This window comes from Oryctolagus cuniculus, chromosome 5 (assembly GCF_051225735.1).
Source record: "Oryctolagus cuniculus isolate XC-2025 breed Fujian yellow rabbit chromosome 5, ASM5122573v1, whole genome shotgun sequence".
In the NCBI taxonomy this organism is placed as follows: Eukaryota; Metazoa; Chordata; class Mammalia; order Lagomorpha; family Leporidae; genus Oryctolagus; species Oryctolagus cuniculus.
The window spans coordinates 133,388,746-133,404,638 of NC_142871.1; the positions used below are offsets into that span (position 1 = coordinate 133,388,746).

The window sequence follows — 15,893 nt, forward strand, 5'->3', positions numbered from 1 at the left end:
TTGCAGCCAATGTTCACTCTCCAGATGGCCACAACGGCTGGAGCTGAACCAATCCTAAGCCAAGAGCCAAGAGCTTCTTCCAGGTCTCCCATGTGGGTGCAGGGACCCAATGACTTGGGCCATCCTCTACTGCTTTCCCAGGCCATAGCAGAGAACTGGATTGGAAATGGAGCAGCCAGGATTCAAACCAGTGCCCATATAGGATGCTGGTGCCACAGGCGGTGTCTTTACCCGCTATGCCACAGCACCAGCCCCTCAATTTCTTTTTGAATCCACTCCACCTGCCCATAATGAGAAGAGACTGCGTATCTGTACCAGCAACTTCTGAATTCAGTGAGTTGATCCCAGTATGTAGAGTCACAGTGCTCTGCTCTGCTCTTACTTCTGAATGGCTGGTTTCAAATAAAATTTCTTCAGATCAAGGACAGTACAAAATCAGACCATGCCTTGCTTCTGTGAACATGTGCTGGTTTACCTGGACTTGAAACCTCACCTTCTGTCTCCTCCCATAGGTTCCTTTTACCTCGTGAGTGCTCTGATGATCAACGTCCTGAAAGAGAGCCCATTCAACGATGGCCACCTGATCATCGGAAGTTTCATCAAGGATGACTTTTCTGCCCCGTCTTTCTTCATAGGCTATAACAAATCCCTGAGCATGGTGGCAGCCACAACCTTCCTGACTGGGATTATCCAGGTAGGATCTGAGTCTGTGAGCCTCTGCAAAAGAACTAAAAGCAGAGGCTGTACTTGGACCCCTTCCTTTAATTGCTCCTGTGATCCCTTGTGATATTTCTGGACCTTCAGTGATTTATTTTTGGAAAACTTGTAGGATGTGTGGATAATCTTTCTCCTCTGTGACAAAACCTCCCTTTTCTCAGAAACACTGCATCTGTGATTGAGGATCCTCTTTAGGCCCTTTTTCTCTGAGACAAAGAAGGGCTCTAAGGGACTGGGGCCCAGAGTTCTTCTGATTTTACCTTTTGAAAAATTACATTAGGGCAGGCATTGTGGCACAGCAGGTTAAGTTGCTACATGAAATGCCTGTGGGGCCGGCACTGTGGCATAGCAGGTAGAACTGCCACCTGCAGTGCTGGCATCCCATATGGGCACCAGTTTCAGTCCTGGCTGCTCCACTTCTGATTCAGCTCTCTGCTAAGGCCTGGGAAAGCAGTAGAAGATGTCCCAAGTCCTTGGGCCCCTGTACCCACATGGGAGACCCGGAAGAAGCTCCTGGCTCCTGGCTTCAGATCAGCGCAACTCTGGCCATTGCAGCCATCTGGGGAGTGAACCAGAGGATGGAAGACCCCTCTCTCTCTCTCTGCCTTTCCTCTCTCTGTGTAACTCTGACTTTCAAATAAATAAATAAATCTTAAAAAAGAAAAGAAAAGAAATGCCTGTATCTCATGTCCTGGGATCACATCCTGCCTCCAGCTCTACTTCCAATCTAGCTTCCTGCTAATGTGCCTGGAAGGCAGCAGATGATGGTTCAGGTACTGAGTCCCTGCCACCCAAATGAGAGCCCCAGACTGAGTCCCTGATTCCTGGCTTCAACCCGGCCTAACCCCAGCTATTACAGTCATCTGGAAAGTGAACCAGCACATCTCTCTCGCTCACTCGCTCTCGCTCTGTTTTTCAAATAAAAGGAAATAAACTTTTTTAAAATTTATTTGACATATAGAGTTAGACAGTGAGAGAGAGACAGAGAAAGGTCTTCCTTCCATTGGTTCACTCTCCAAATGGCTGCTGCGGCCAGTGCTGCGCTGATCTGAAGCCAGGAACCAGGTGCTTCTCTTGGTCTCCCATGCAGGTGCAGGGCCCAAGCACTTGGGCCATCCTCCACTGCCCTCCTGGGTCACAACAGAGAGCTGGACTGGAAGAGGAGTAACTGGGACTAGAACCGGTGCCCATATGGGATACCGGCACTGCAGACGGTGGTTTTACCCGCTAAGCCACACCGCCAGCCCCAAGGTTTATTTATTTATTTGAGAGGCAGAGCTACAAACAGAGGTAGAGACAGAGAGAGAGAGAGATCCTCCATCTGCTAGTTCACTCTCCAAATGTCTGCAACGGCAAGAGCTGGGCTGATTTGGAGCCAGGAGCTAGGAGCTTCTTCCGGCTCTCCCACATAGGTGGTGCAGGGGCCCAAATATTTGGGCCATCTTTCACTGCTTTACCAGGCCATTAGTAGGGAGCTGGATCTGAAGTGGAGCAGCCAGGACTTGAACCAGCATCTATATAGGATGCCAGCATTAAAGGCGGATGCTTAACCTACTGTGCTGCAGCACCCTCCATTCATACCCCATTTGACCACCTTTTGTTAGATAAGGTGTTTTTTTTTTCCCAAAGATAGATAGATAGATAGATAGATAGATAGATAGATTTATTTATTTATTTATTTATTTATTTATTTAAAAGTCAGAATGACAGGGGCTGGTGTTGTAGCATAGCAGATAAAGTTTCTGCTTGCGACATTGGCATCCCATATGGGTGCCAATGCATGTCTCAGCTGCTCCACTTCAGATCCAGCTACTTGCTAATGGCCTGGCGAAAAAGCAGAAGAAGATGGCTTAAGTCCTAGGGCCCCTGCCACCCACATGGGATGCCTAGAGGGAGCTCCTGTCTCCTGGCTTCAGCATGGCCCAGCCCTGGCTATTACAGATATCTGGGGAGTGAATCAGCAGATGGATAAGCTCTCTTTCTGTCTCCCTCATTGCACTCTGTAACTCTTTCAAATAAATAAATAAATCATTAAAAAAGAAGAAGAAGAAGAATGACAGAGGCAAGAGGAAAGAGAAATAAAGATACCTTCCATCTGCTGATTCATTCCTCATATGGCCATAACCACCAGGGTTGGGCCAGACCAAAACCAGGTCCCAGGAACTCCATCTGGGTCTCCCACGTGAGTGGCATGGAGTCTGGTATGTGGTTTCCAGGGCATTAACAGAGGGCTGGATCAGAATCGGAGGAGCAGGAACTCAGGCCAGCATCATGATATGGGACTTGGCATCCTAAGTGGTAGCTTAACCCGCTGCACCAAAAATTCCCACCCCTTAGTAGGTAAGGACTTAGTGGAAGCCTATAAAGACAGGCTATCATAAGCAGGCAGATTCCAGCTCCAAGGCTTGTGAGCTGTATGAACTTTAGTAAATTATTTTACTTTTGTGGGCCTCAGTTTCCTCTTGTGTAAAGTGAGAATAATCTTTGTTTTTCAGGAATCTTATGATGATTAAGTGAGAAAATGCACATAAAACATTCAGCCCAGAGCCTGTCACATAGTAAGCATCAATAAATTATAATTACTTGATGCAGAGAAATGAATTTAGTACTTTAACAAAGACCAAATGTCTTTGTCCTTTCTTTCAGGAAAGGAAGACATAGTTTCTGTAGTTAGAAAGTTCAGTCTTATTGGAGACCAAATGCAAACAATATGCCAGCAGCCTATTAATTATCTAAGTGGCCTTGGACACGTTCTCTCCTCTCCATTAGGCCTTGGCTTGTTTTATTTTTAATCTAAAGAAGGAGGTGATATCTAGTTCCAGGAACACACTAAATGGATGTACTTTTCTCTATTCCTGCTAAACACAACTGAAAGCCTCGGGTAGGGGCTGGCACTGTGGTGCAGCAGGTTAAAAGCCCCAGCAGCGCTGGTATCCCATGTGGGTGCCAGTTTGAGGCCTGGCTGCTCCGCTTACAATCCAGCTCTCTGCTCTGGCCTGGGAAAGCAGTGGAAGATGGCTCAACTCCTTGGGCCCCTCCACCCACATGGGAGACCCATAAGAAGCTCCTGGCTTCTGATCAGCTCAGCTCTGGCTGTTGCGGTTATTTGGGGAGTGAACCAGTGGAATGGAAGATCTCTCTCTCTCTCTCTCTCTCTCTCTCTGGTTCTACCTCTCTCTGTAACTCTTTCAAATAAATAAAAATAAATCTTTTTTAAAAAAAAGAAAACCTTGGGGCAGGCGCCATGGCTCACTAGACTAATACTCCGCCTTGCGGCGCCAGCACACCGGGTTCTAGTTCCGGTCGGGGCGCCGGATTCAGTCCCGGTTGCCCCTCTTCCAGGGCAGCTCTCTGCTGTGGCCCAGGAGTGCAGTGGAGGATGGCCCAAGTGCTTGGGCCCTGCACCCCATGGGAGACCAGGATAAGTACCTGGCTCCTGCCATTGGATCAGTGCGGTACGCCGGCCGCAGCACAGCGGCCGCGGCGGCCATTGGAGGGTGAACCAACGGCAAAGGAAGACCTTTCTCTCTGTCTCTCTCTCTCTCACTGTCCACTCTGCCTGTCAAAAAAAAAAAAAAAAAATCCTGACCAGAAAAAGAAAACCATGGGTATTATCCATTAAACAAACCAAGAAGGCTCTGCAAATGGACAGAAGATGCCAGATTGGCTCAGGACCTCAAGATTCAGGAAACAGCATGATGGTGATTTCTCTGGGTTTTCTCTTTGCTTCACATATCTTCAACTCGAGTTGAAGAAGCCAGAAGCCCAGAATGTCTACAAGCATAGCTTTTGTGTGAAAAGACTGAACAGAAGTCTACTTTTACAGACATAGTATCAGGAAGAGCTAGCAAGAGTTAAAACTTTTATTTATTTATTTATTTATTTATTTATTTATTTATTTATTTTTGACAGGCAGAGTTAGATGGTGAGAGAGAGAGACAGAGAGAAAGGTCTTCCTTCCATTGGTTCACCCCCGAAAAGGCTGTTATGGCTGGTGCACCGCGCTGATCCGAAGCCAGGAGCCAGGTGCTTCTCCTGGTCTCCCATGCAGGTGCAGGGCCCAAGCACTTGGGCCATCCTCCACTGCCCTCCCAGGCCACAGCAGAGAGCTGGACTGGAAGAGGAGCAACCGAGACTAGAACCCGGTGCCCATATGGGATGCCTGCGCCACAGGTGGAAGATTAACCAAGTGAGCCACAGTGCCGGCCCAAGAGTTAAAATTTTTGGAGAATAATTAAGCTACTCCAGCCAAACAACAAGAACAAAAGAAAACTGTTGTCACACACCACCAGACCCAGCAAAGGCCCAGTGAGGAGCCTATATTCTGCCCTCACCAGGTTGTAATGAGGTGCCCAACCCCAAGCTGGGTGGTGTGTAATGAAGCCAAATAGAGAGTCCCCAGGCCTTCACCCCACTGCACAGTAATGAGACTCCCCTCCTAATCCTTGCTGGGAAGCAGCACAGAAGACATGGAGAATGAGGTCTTTCACCAACACGCAGCAGGAATGAGGCCAGCCCCTCTGTTGTGGTGTCCCTGGAGACAGGTGGGAAGAAATAAAGACAGCTTGCCTCTCCCAGCCTGGGTGATAGTAGTGGAGGCCTGGTGTGGAACCAGAACTCTCACTCTCGTACAGCAGTAATGAAGAATCCTGTATCAGTCCATTTTTCATTACTATAATGAAACACCTGAAGCAGGCTAAGTTTGTAAAGAAAAGAAGCTTCTTGGGGTCGGCGCTGTGGTGCAGCAGGATAAGTTGCTGTCTGCAGCACCAGCATGCGATATGATTGCCAGCCAGTTCGAGTCCTGGTTGCTTCACTTTTGATCCAGCTCTCTGCTAATGCTCCTGGGAAAGCAGTGAAAGATGGCCCGAGGGCTTGAGACCCTGCACTTATGTGGGAGACCTGGAGGAAGCTCCTGGCTCCTGGCTTCAGCCTGGCCCAGTCCATTGCAGCCACCTAGGGGAGTGAACCAGCAGACAGATGTCTCTATTCTCTGTCTTGCTCTCTTGCTATAACTTGGATTTCCAAATAAATAAATAAATTTGTAAAAAAAAAAAAAAAAAGAAAGAAAAGAAAGAAAGAGAGAAAAAGAAGCCTCCTTAGCCCACAGTTCTAGAGGACCAAGGGGAATGGCGCTTGCTTTCACTCAAGTCTGGTAAGGGCATTCTTGGTTGTATCACCAACATGGCAAGAGTATGTGTGTGTGTGTGTGTGTGTGTGTGTGTGGAAGAAATCTCATCTTGAAAGAGGAAGCCAGAGAAAGATGGAGGTCCCACAGTCCCTTCTGAGGACACACTCCCAGTGGTTCAAGTATCTCCAGCTAGGCCTCCCTCAACTGGCTTTTTTTTTTTTTTTTTTTAAGATTTATTTGCAAGTCAGAGCCACACAGAGAGAGAAGGAGAGGCGGTGGGGTAGGGGGAGAGACATCTTCCATCCACTGGTTCACTCCCCAGTTGGCTACAATGGCCAGAGCTGTGCTGATCTGAAGCCAGAAACTAGGAGCTTCCTCCGGGTTTTCCCACATTGATGCAGGGGTCCAGGGACTTGGGCCATCTTCTACTGCTTTCCAGGCCAAAGCAGAGAGCTGGATTGGAAGTGGAGCAGCCAGGACTCGAACTGGTGCCCACATGGGATGCCGGCACTGCAGGCGGTGGCTTTACCTACTATGCCACAGTGCTGGCCCTGGCCTCAACTCTTAATAATTCTCTCTCTTCTCAATATCACCACCCTGAGGACTAAGCTTTCAACACATGGGGGACAAACCTCATCCAGACTGTACCAAGTCCCTACTGTTTCAGGTGTTAAGGAAGCCAAAGCAGGGAGGCTGGGCTGCTATCTTTACCCAGCAACATTCTCCTCTCTTCCTTCCAGACCTTTGTCAAAAATAAGATAAATAAAGCTAAAGGTTTAAGTAAGAACTTGAGTTGCAAAACACGGTACCCGAAATGTCAAGGCTTCAGTAAAGTCATTTGTCATACCAAAGGCCAAGAAAATTTCAACTTAAATGCAAGAAGACAGTAACAAATGCCAATAATAATATTAACAGAGATGTTAGAATTACCTGGAAAATATTTTAAAAGCAGCCATCCTAAAAATAGTATGAGCATGATTGAAACAAATGAAAAACTAGAAACTTTCAGCAAACAAATAGAAGATAAAAAGAACTGAATAAAAATTTTAGAACTGAAAAATACAATAACTGAAATAAAAAATTCAAAGTATGGGATTAGTGGCAGAATGGAGGGAACAGAGGAAAAAATCAATGAACTTGAAGAAAAATAATAAAAATAAATAATAATAAAAATTACTCACTCTGAACAACAGTGAGAAAATAAACTGGAAAAAAAATGGAACCTCAGAGCCCAGTGACAAAACATCTTTTTTTTTTTTTTAAAGGAATTTATTTACTGGGGCTGGAACTGTGGTGCAGTGAGTTAAGCTGCCATCTGCAATGCTGACATCCAATTTGGTTACTGGTTTGAGTCCCAGCTGCTCCACTTTCTTTTTTTTTTTTTTTTTAAATTATTTATGTATTTATTTGAGAGGTAGAGTTACAGACAGTGAGAGAGAGAGAGAGACAGAGAGAAAGGTCTTCCTCCCATTGGTTCACTTCTCAAATGGCCTCAATGGCTGGAACTGCACCAATCAAAAGCCAGGAGCCAGGTGCTTCTTCCTGATCTCCCAAAACCAGTGCAGGGGCCCAAGCACTTGGGCCATCTTCTACTGCCTTCCCGGGCCACAGCAGAGAGCTGGATTGGAAGAGGAGCAGCCGGGACTAGAACCAGTGCCCATAGCTGCTCCACTTTCTATCCAGCTCCTTGCTAATGGCCTGGGAAAACAGCAAAGGATGACTCAGGTCTTTGAGTCCCTGCACCCACATGGGAGATCCAGATAAAACTCCTGGCTTCAGCCTGGCCCAGCCCCAGCCATTGCGGCCATTTGGTGAGTGAACCAACAGTTGGGAAATCTCTCTTTCTCTCTCTCTCTCTTCTCTCTCTATAACTCTGACTTTCAGGTAAATAAATAAATCTTAAAAGAAACCACAAGGTTTTATTTATTTATTTTAGAGGTAGAGTTACAGAAAGACAGGGAGAAACAAAGAGAAAGGTCTTCCATCTGCTGGTTCACTCCCCAAATGGCCTCAACAGCTGGAGCTGGGCCGATACGAAGCCAGGAACCAGGAGCTTCTTCTTGGTCTCCCATGTAGGTGCAGGGGCTCAAACACTTGGGTCATCTTCCATTGCTTTCCCAGGTCATTAGCAGAGAGCTGGATCGGAAGAGGAGCAGCCGGGACACGAACTGGCAACTGTCATTGCTGCAAGCGCAGGCTTAGCCTACTGTGCCACAGTGCCGGCCCCTATAACAAAACATCTAACATTTGTGTCATGGAAGGGGTTGGTGTTGTGGTGTAGCAGGTAAAGCTATATCCGCAATACCGGCATTGCATTTAGGCATCAGTTCATGTCCTGGCTTCTCCACTTCTGATCCAGCTCCCTGCTGATGGCCTGGGGAGAGTAGCAGAAGATGGCCTAAGTCCTTGGGCCCCTGCCACCCACGTGGGGAACCTGGATGAAGTTCTTGAATTCAGCCTAGCACAGTACTGGCTATTACAGCCATCTGGGGAGTGTCCCAGGAGATGGAAAATATCTCTCCTCGTCTCTCCCTCTCTCTCTGTTTTTCAAATAAATAAATAAATAAATCTTTTAAAAGAGGGAGACTTAGGAAGAGATGGAAAGGAAGACAGAGTTGAAATAAAAGCTGAAAAAATTCAAATTTTTAGATATAAACCTACTGATTGAAGTCGCTTAGGGAAACCTATAAAAATCCACACTGAGACAAATCATAGCCAAATTTCTGAAAACTACAGACATAGGAAAAAAATCTTGAAAGCAGCAAGAGAACAAGACTTTACTTATAAGAGAAAAACAATTCAAATGACAGCACATTTCTCATCAGAAATCATGAAAGCCAGAAGGAAGAAGCACAGTGTGTCTCAGGTGCTGAAAGACTGTCAACCCAAAATCCCATATCCAGTGAAAATATCCTTCAGGAATGAAGAAGAAATCAAGAGATTGTCAAGGGGAACCGGGAGTACATGGACCTGTCTGTATTGTTTCTTATAGTTACATGTCCATCTACAATTATCTAACAAAGCATAATATAAAAATAAAGTCTGAACTAGATAGTAATAATAATAGCTAACATTTATTGCTATGTGTTTGTAGCTGTTCTAAGCACTTCACGTGGGTTACCTCACTCAATCCTTACAACCTTCTTTATGAGAGTAGGTGTTACGATGGACCGTATTTTAAGGATACAAGGTCACACAGCCAGTAAGATGCCAAACTGAAAATCAGTTTCAAAGTTGTCTGCTTTCAGAACCCATGTTCTAATTAATTAATCTTTTTTAAAAGAGATTTATTTTACAGGTAGAGAGAGAGAGAGAGAGAGAAGTAGAGAGGTAGAGCGAGAGAGAGAGAGAGAGAGAGAAAGATCTTCCATCCACTGATTCACTCCCCAAATGACCTCAATGGTTGGGGATGGGCCAGGCTGAAGCCAGGAGCCATGAGCTTAATTCAGATCTCCCATGTGGGTGGCAGGGGCCCAAGCACTTGGGCCATCTTTCACTGCTTTCCCCGGCACGTTAACAGGGAGCTGGATTGGAAGTGGAACAGCCGGGACACAAAGTAGAGCATATGTGGGATGGTGGTACTGCAGGCAGTGGCTTGACCTATGCCACAGCACCAGCCCCTCTAATTAATCTTAAAATGCAAAATAATATTCATAAAAGCAAAGAATTCAGTGCCAAAAGAACATGAAGTAAAAGAATAAGTTTAGTTACATTCGGAGTTGTCTAGGAAGGAAACAACAACTCTTTATTGAACCCTTACTTTCAGCATTTAGTACTTGCTTTCTGTAAGAATGGCAAGGTTTTGTCTCGCAGGCCAGCTCTGACTGACAGTGTCTGCTTCAAATATCACCGTAACATGGAATCCGATGCCATATCACAGTGGGCAAGGAAGAATTCCGTGGTACTTATAGATGTTTGTCATTGATAAGGTGGAAAAGGGGGGTAACAGGAAAAGTGAATGGTATGCATTTGCATCTGTGACTGTTTTCAGAGTTGAGGTAGGTGTGTTACCCGTAGCATATAATTCATTCCATATAAAATACTGTGCATTTGCTGCTAGTCACGTTCTATGGATGCAGAAACTGAGACTCAGGGCATTAGTTACCCTGTCCCTCCTCACATAAATCAGTAAGTGGCAGGACCATGCTGGAAGCCAACTTCTCCAACCCCAAAAACCAGGTTCTTTTCAGCATACCTCCTAAAGAAAAAGAATTTTATGGAGTTCTTGAAAGAGGTGATGATGATGGATCTGGATTGGCAGAGATAAAAAAAAAAAAAAATGGAGTTCGTGCATAAGCATGCGAGTAGGAATCAGCTAAACATACAAACACCAGGGAGCAGAAAGGCCTGCCTAGAGTAAAAGGGCATATTTGGCAGTGATGACAGGAGAGTAAGGGAGCCATGATGCCTGGCTGCCTGTAGGCTTTGAAACAAAATCAAAATTTATTGTTCAAAGTTTCTTTTCTTATTTTTTTAAAAATATTTATTCATTTGAAAGTCAAAGTTACACAGAGAGAGAAGGAGAGGCAGAGAGAGAGAGGTCTTCCATTCCCTGGTTCACTCCTCAAATAGCCACAATGACTGAAGCTGAGCCAATCTGAAGCCAGGAGCCAGGAGTTTCTTTGGGGTCTCCCATGTGGGTGTAGGGGCCCAAGGACTTGGGCCATCTTCTACTGCTTTCCCAGACCATAGCAGGGAACTGGATCAGACGTGGAGCAACCTGGACTTGAACCGGTGTCCATATGGGATGCCGACACTGCAGGCAGCGACTTTACCTGTTACACCACAGCACCAGCCCCCAAAGTTTATTTTCTAAGTGCTTCTAGTGCGGTGGAAGGTGAAGTGGTGATGATAGTATGGTAGGCTTCTAGGCTTCCTTTTTATTCATCTCTCCCTTTCTTACTGAAGCGTCTTCATTGAACTGGGCTAATTTTCTTTTCTTTTCTTTTTTTAATTTTATTTATTTGGAAGACAGAGTTACAGAGAGAGGTAGAGACAGAGAGAGGTCTCCCATCTGCTGGTTCACTTCCCAGAAGGCCACAACGGCCGGAGCTGTGCAGATCCGAAACCAGGAGCCAGGAGCTTCTTCTGGGTCTCCCATGTGCATGCAGGGACCCAAGGACTTGGTTCATCTTCCACTGAAATCCCAGGCCAAAGCAGAGAGCTGGATAGGAAGAGGAGCAGCCAGGACTAGGACCCGCGCCCATATGGGATGTCAGCGATTCAGGCCAGGGCTTTAACCCGCTGCGCCACAGCGCCAGCCCCTGGGCCAGTTTTCTTAACCTATGTTCTTAAAGGGATTAGTGATTACTCTTTATCAATCTTCTAATTGTATTTTTTTTATAAAAGAGGGACATGTATATTACAAAAAAAAAAAAAAATTCAAACAGTAAAAAGTATATAAACTTCGAAAATGTTGTCACTAGCCTCCACTCCCGTTCCCCAAAGTTAACTTTTGTTAAGTTTGTTGTCTATCCTTTTGGTTCCTGTGTGGGGGGGTTATTATGTGTTATATAACATACATTTACATCTTAATATACATGTGCACATGTAAAATGCTGTAATTGTGTCTTCAGGACATACCTAACTCTGAAGACTTAAGCATTCTTAGTAAAAATAAGAGTTGAAGGCCAAGAAGTGTTAGCTGGACCCCAGTTGGTTTGAATTGTCTTTTCCTTTTGTGCAAAGCTGTGTTACCTACAGAATGTGAACAGCTCATTGAAAAGGCTATGGATGCACCGAATAGAAGGGCCTTGGAAAAGACTAGCACTTGTTCTGATCATCTCATCACCGCTTCCTCCCTGGCAGCCCAGAGGGCAGTCGATGTAGGGCAAGATCTCAACTAAGTGAGCTCACAGTGCTCGCGTTTCAAGAAAGGAGAAAGTGTGGCCTACTACCTTGTCTGAATCAACACTCAAGGACCCACCTTATCAGTTTCTGTTTATTAGAAAAAGAGAAATCCAAGAGTTCTCAGAGAGGTCTACCCTAACATTTTTATTGGAAACCTCCTTTCTGAGAAGGGGCCACTGGGCCTTCGGAGAGTCCCATGGGTACCCTTGCTGGCTGGATGACATTCTGCCTCACTTTGGTTTTCTTTTCCATCCAAACCTCTGCAGCTAATCTTGGGTTTGTTGGGTTTTGGCTTCGTGGCCACTTACCTTCCGGAGGCTGCAGTCAGTGCTTACCTGGCTGCTACGGCTCTGCACATCATGCTGTCCCAGCTGACTTGCATCTTCGGCATTATGATCAGTTTCCATGCTGGTCCCATCGCTTTCTTCTATGTGAGTAATGGCAACCCCCACCTAGGGTCACAAATGTCCCTCCCCTTGCCTCCAAAGAGAAACGGATCCAAGTCAAGAGACTCCCACCGGTGTCTATAAAGAGACACACCCAACAGGCATCTCAGTTAAGGGGGTACTACAATTAGTCTCGTCTCTTCTGGACTTAAGGTCTTGGTTAATTGTAGATGCTAGCTGGACCATGTTCTCAGTTGCATTGCCATTTCAGCCTAGTCTTTTAAACTAACATAATTTACTTTAAAATTCTATCTTTAAGATAATTTATTGATCATAATTCTTATCATTGCATGCCTCATAACAGGCAAGCATCCCAAAACATCTAAAGAAAATGAAATATGAAGTCATTCGGAATGCAAGAATGACGTAGGAGCTAAGCTAACCAACATGCGTGGTCTGGGAAAATTACTCACGCGTAAGCTAGCACTCAGAAGTCCTGGGTCCTTTCTATTGCACTGAAGCATATGAAGTGTCTTCTCTCCTGCTGGAACACTGCTGTCTCTTTTCTGTAAGCGTATCTTTTTCAACTTAGAAAGAATTACACATCTGCCCTTCCCCTGTGCTTGCCCTCTGTGCCCAGCAGCACTGTAGAGTTAGTGTAGAAAGAGTGATTTTCTAGATTTAGGCAATTATCATAGAAAGGTCCCTTTCTAAGACCATGTGAATTTGTTTTCTTTCAGAACATAATTAACTACTGTGTAGCTCTCCCAAAAGCCAATTCCACCAGCATCCTACTATTTCTAACTGCTGTTGTTGCTCTGAGAATCAACAAGTGTGTCAGAATTTCTTTCAATCGGTATCCCATCGAGTTTCCCATGGAATTACTTCTGGTAGGTAGTTTTTTGATGTCCCAAATTCACCTATTTTTTGAAAAAAAATTTAAATAAAAAAGCAAATCACCTAGGGAGACAAAAGTTCATGGGAGACAATAAAAGTAAGAATTTTTAAAAAGTATTTGCCAAATTGTGTCAATGCCAAATACATTTAATTTTAAATGAATGTATGCCTATTCTCATATTTGTAAAATATGCTTATTTTTGGTTTAGTTGACAAATAGAAATTGTATTATTTACTGGTACAATGTGGTGCTTTTCATGCACGTACACATTGTGAAATGATTAAATCAAGCTGATCAAAGTAAAAGGGCACTTTAAAAAGTTCACGAGAAATGGAATTTAAAAGTAAGCTTATTTTGATGCAAAAGATTTTGAAATTTATGCAATTTTTTCAAAATATGCATTTTCTGTGAACTCTTTGAAGACCACTCATTACCTCACAAAATTATATTTTGTTGTGATAATATTTAAAATCTACCATCTTGGCAATTTTCAAGTATAGAACACACTATTATTAACTAGTTACCATGCTGTGTAATAGATCTAGCTACCTCCTCGCACTATCCAAAGTCAACTACTATTGACATTTTTATGTTTTCGGTTACTCCTTTCTTATTTCAAATGCATGATGAAAGCCCTATCCCCAGTGCTGGCAAATCTCTGTAATCTATGTAGAAGTTTTATTTCTGTATTAATATAGTTGAAACCATACTGTTATTTAGCCTCCTTTTATTCTCACTGTGCTCCAGTAAAGAAATTGAGGCAGATGAATTGATAGTTTTTTCTAATTCTTATGCTTATATCACTAGTAAGTAGCAAGGGCTAGGGCTGTCTAATAATAATAATGCTTCTTGTTTCTTTTTAAAAAATATATTAACATGTATCTTTTATATCTGTAAGTTATTTTTCACAGTGATGAAGACATTTTCATAAAGAAAGATCAGGTTTTTAAAGTGAGTCTTTCTCATATGGAAATACTGAATTCTTGGGTGCTCATGAGAATTATTTTTCCCTTAACAAGTGTTCTGTGGCAAAGATATTTCCAGTTCCACTGTCCCTGCTCCCCTGCATGTCCCAGGCTCTCTTGTGTTGGGAGGACGCTGTGACTTGGAGCCACAGCAAAGGAGAATAGGTGTGAGTTCTCCCGTCCTTTCTTCTCTTGCTGCACTGATCTTCCGGGCAGGATGTTAAGATAACGGAGCTCCCAAGCGCAGTTTGCCAGGAGGCCAGAGGTGCTGTTTACAGAGAAGCTCTGACCCCAAACGGACTTTGGGTGTTGAATGTGTTACCTAACATCTCATGGCTTGTAAGTCCCCATAGCATAACCTATGCTATCCCTAGCTTATTTGAGTTGATCCTCTTCAAGAATGAAACACTTTGCTCTGGGACCTCAGACCAAACTCTGTCTGATCCCTGTTGTTGACTTCCTATGAAGGAGCCTAGTCTTACTTCTTTGAGTGGTTGAAAAACTATTCATTTATAAAGCCCAGAAGCTGAAAGGCTGCTTTTACAAAGGACTTTTCAAAACTCCAGACATGAATGGCAGTGCCCTAGAGCTCAGGGAACAATGTGTAGATGGAGTCTGGGGAGGGGAGTCAGGGATGACAGATGGGCTGGCGAGTCAGAGTTAAGATATTCCTTTGGGGAGTGCTATAAATAGCAATGATGCACTATGGTGTGAGTTGGGGGAGGAAACAGGTCCAATGATAAAATGAATGGGAGTCTTAGAATTATTGCATTTTGTGTATTAAACATTTTTGTGTACTCACAGATCCTTAAGCCTACAACTTATACATACGATAACTCAAGTAATGGAGACACACTTTCTGCCACATAGTAGGAATGAGAGATGTAGGTTAGAACCAGGAAAGGACTTTCCTGTTTACCCTGGTAGTGGGGAAAATGGGAGGGAGGAAGGGTGCTGCTATGGCTTAGGGTACGGAAAGCTTCTCATCTGTCGGGAAACTTCGTTTAGATGTACTGGTGGAGGCCGGCGCCGTGGCTCACTAGGCTAATCCTCTGCCTGTGGCGCCGGCACACGGAGTTCTAGTCCCGGTTGGGGCACCGGATTCTGTCCCAGGCCAGCTCTCTGCTGTGGCCCAGGAGGGCAGTGGAGGATGACCCAAGTGCTTGGGCCCTGCACCTGCATGGGAGACCAGGATTCCTGGCTCCTGACTTCGGATCGATGCAGCACGCCGGCTGTAGTGGCCATTTGGGGGGTGAACCAACAGAAGGAAGACCTTTCTCTCTGTCTCTGTCTCTCACTGTCTAACTCTGCCTGTCCAAAAAAAAAAAAAAGAATTAAACTTTAGATGTACTGGTGGAAACAGCACCCTCCCATCAATCTGTCCTAAAGTCAGTAGGCTCAAACATTTAGGAAAAATGTCAAGGCAGCATCTGGGAATCAAGTAGAATATGAGGAGACTTCGAAAGGTTTGTGGGGAAATGGAATTAAGACACAACTTAAAAATATGTAAATTTTATGTTTCTCAACATAAGCTCTATCAAGGTCAAGACACTTTTGTAAGTGATGATGCCAGCCATATAGACCATCCCTAAAGAACTGGGTCTTGAGGAATCAACCATGTCAATAAATACTTTTTACATTATTGGTTCAAGAAAAATGGGTGCCATTTAAAGATTTTTTTTTTTAGGTTGGGAAACAAAAAGAAGTCAGGAGTAGCAAAATCAGGATAGTAAGGTGCATGAATAATGATTTCCACTGAAACTTGCCAAATCGCACATGTTTGGAGAGAGGAATCAGCATTGCCATGGTGGATAAGAACTCTCTGGTGCGGCCTTCCCAGGCTGTTTTCTGCTAAAGCTTTGGCTAACGTGCTCAAAACACTTTCATAACAGCTGATGTTATTGTTCTTTGGCCCTCCAGAAAGTCAACAAGCAAAATGCCTTGAG

General features: G+C 44.4%; 1 protein-coding gene across 2 annotated transcripts in view; it reads left to right on the forward strand.

Annotated features, from left to right (window-relative positions):
• SLC26A8 (solute carrier family 26 member 8) overlaps positions 1-15,893 on the forward strand; it is an 89,180-nt gene that overhangs the window by 24,480 nt on the left and 48,807 nt on the right. Inside the window, exons 1-2 of one of the 2 annotated variants that reach the window (XM_089334018.1) lie at positions 11,955-12,129; positions 12,825-12,974. In XM_089334018.1, coding sequence (XP_089190144.1) covers positions 12,058-12,129; positions 12,825-12,974 — 222 coding nt within the window. In that variant the 5' untranslated portion in view covers positions 11,955-12,057. Of the gene's footprint in view, positions 1-512; positions 695-11,954; positions 12,130-12,824; positions 12,975-15,893 lie in introns of those variants that run through there. The other variant, XM_089334017.1, reaches the window with a different exon arrangement.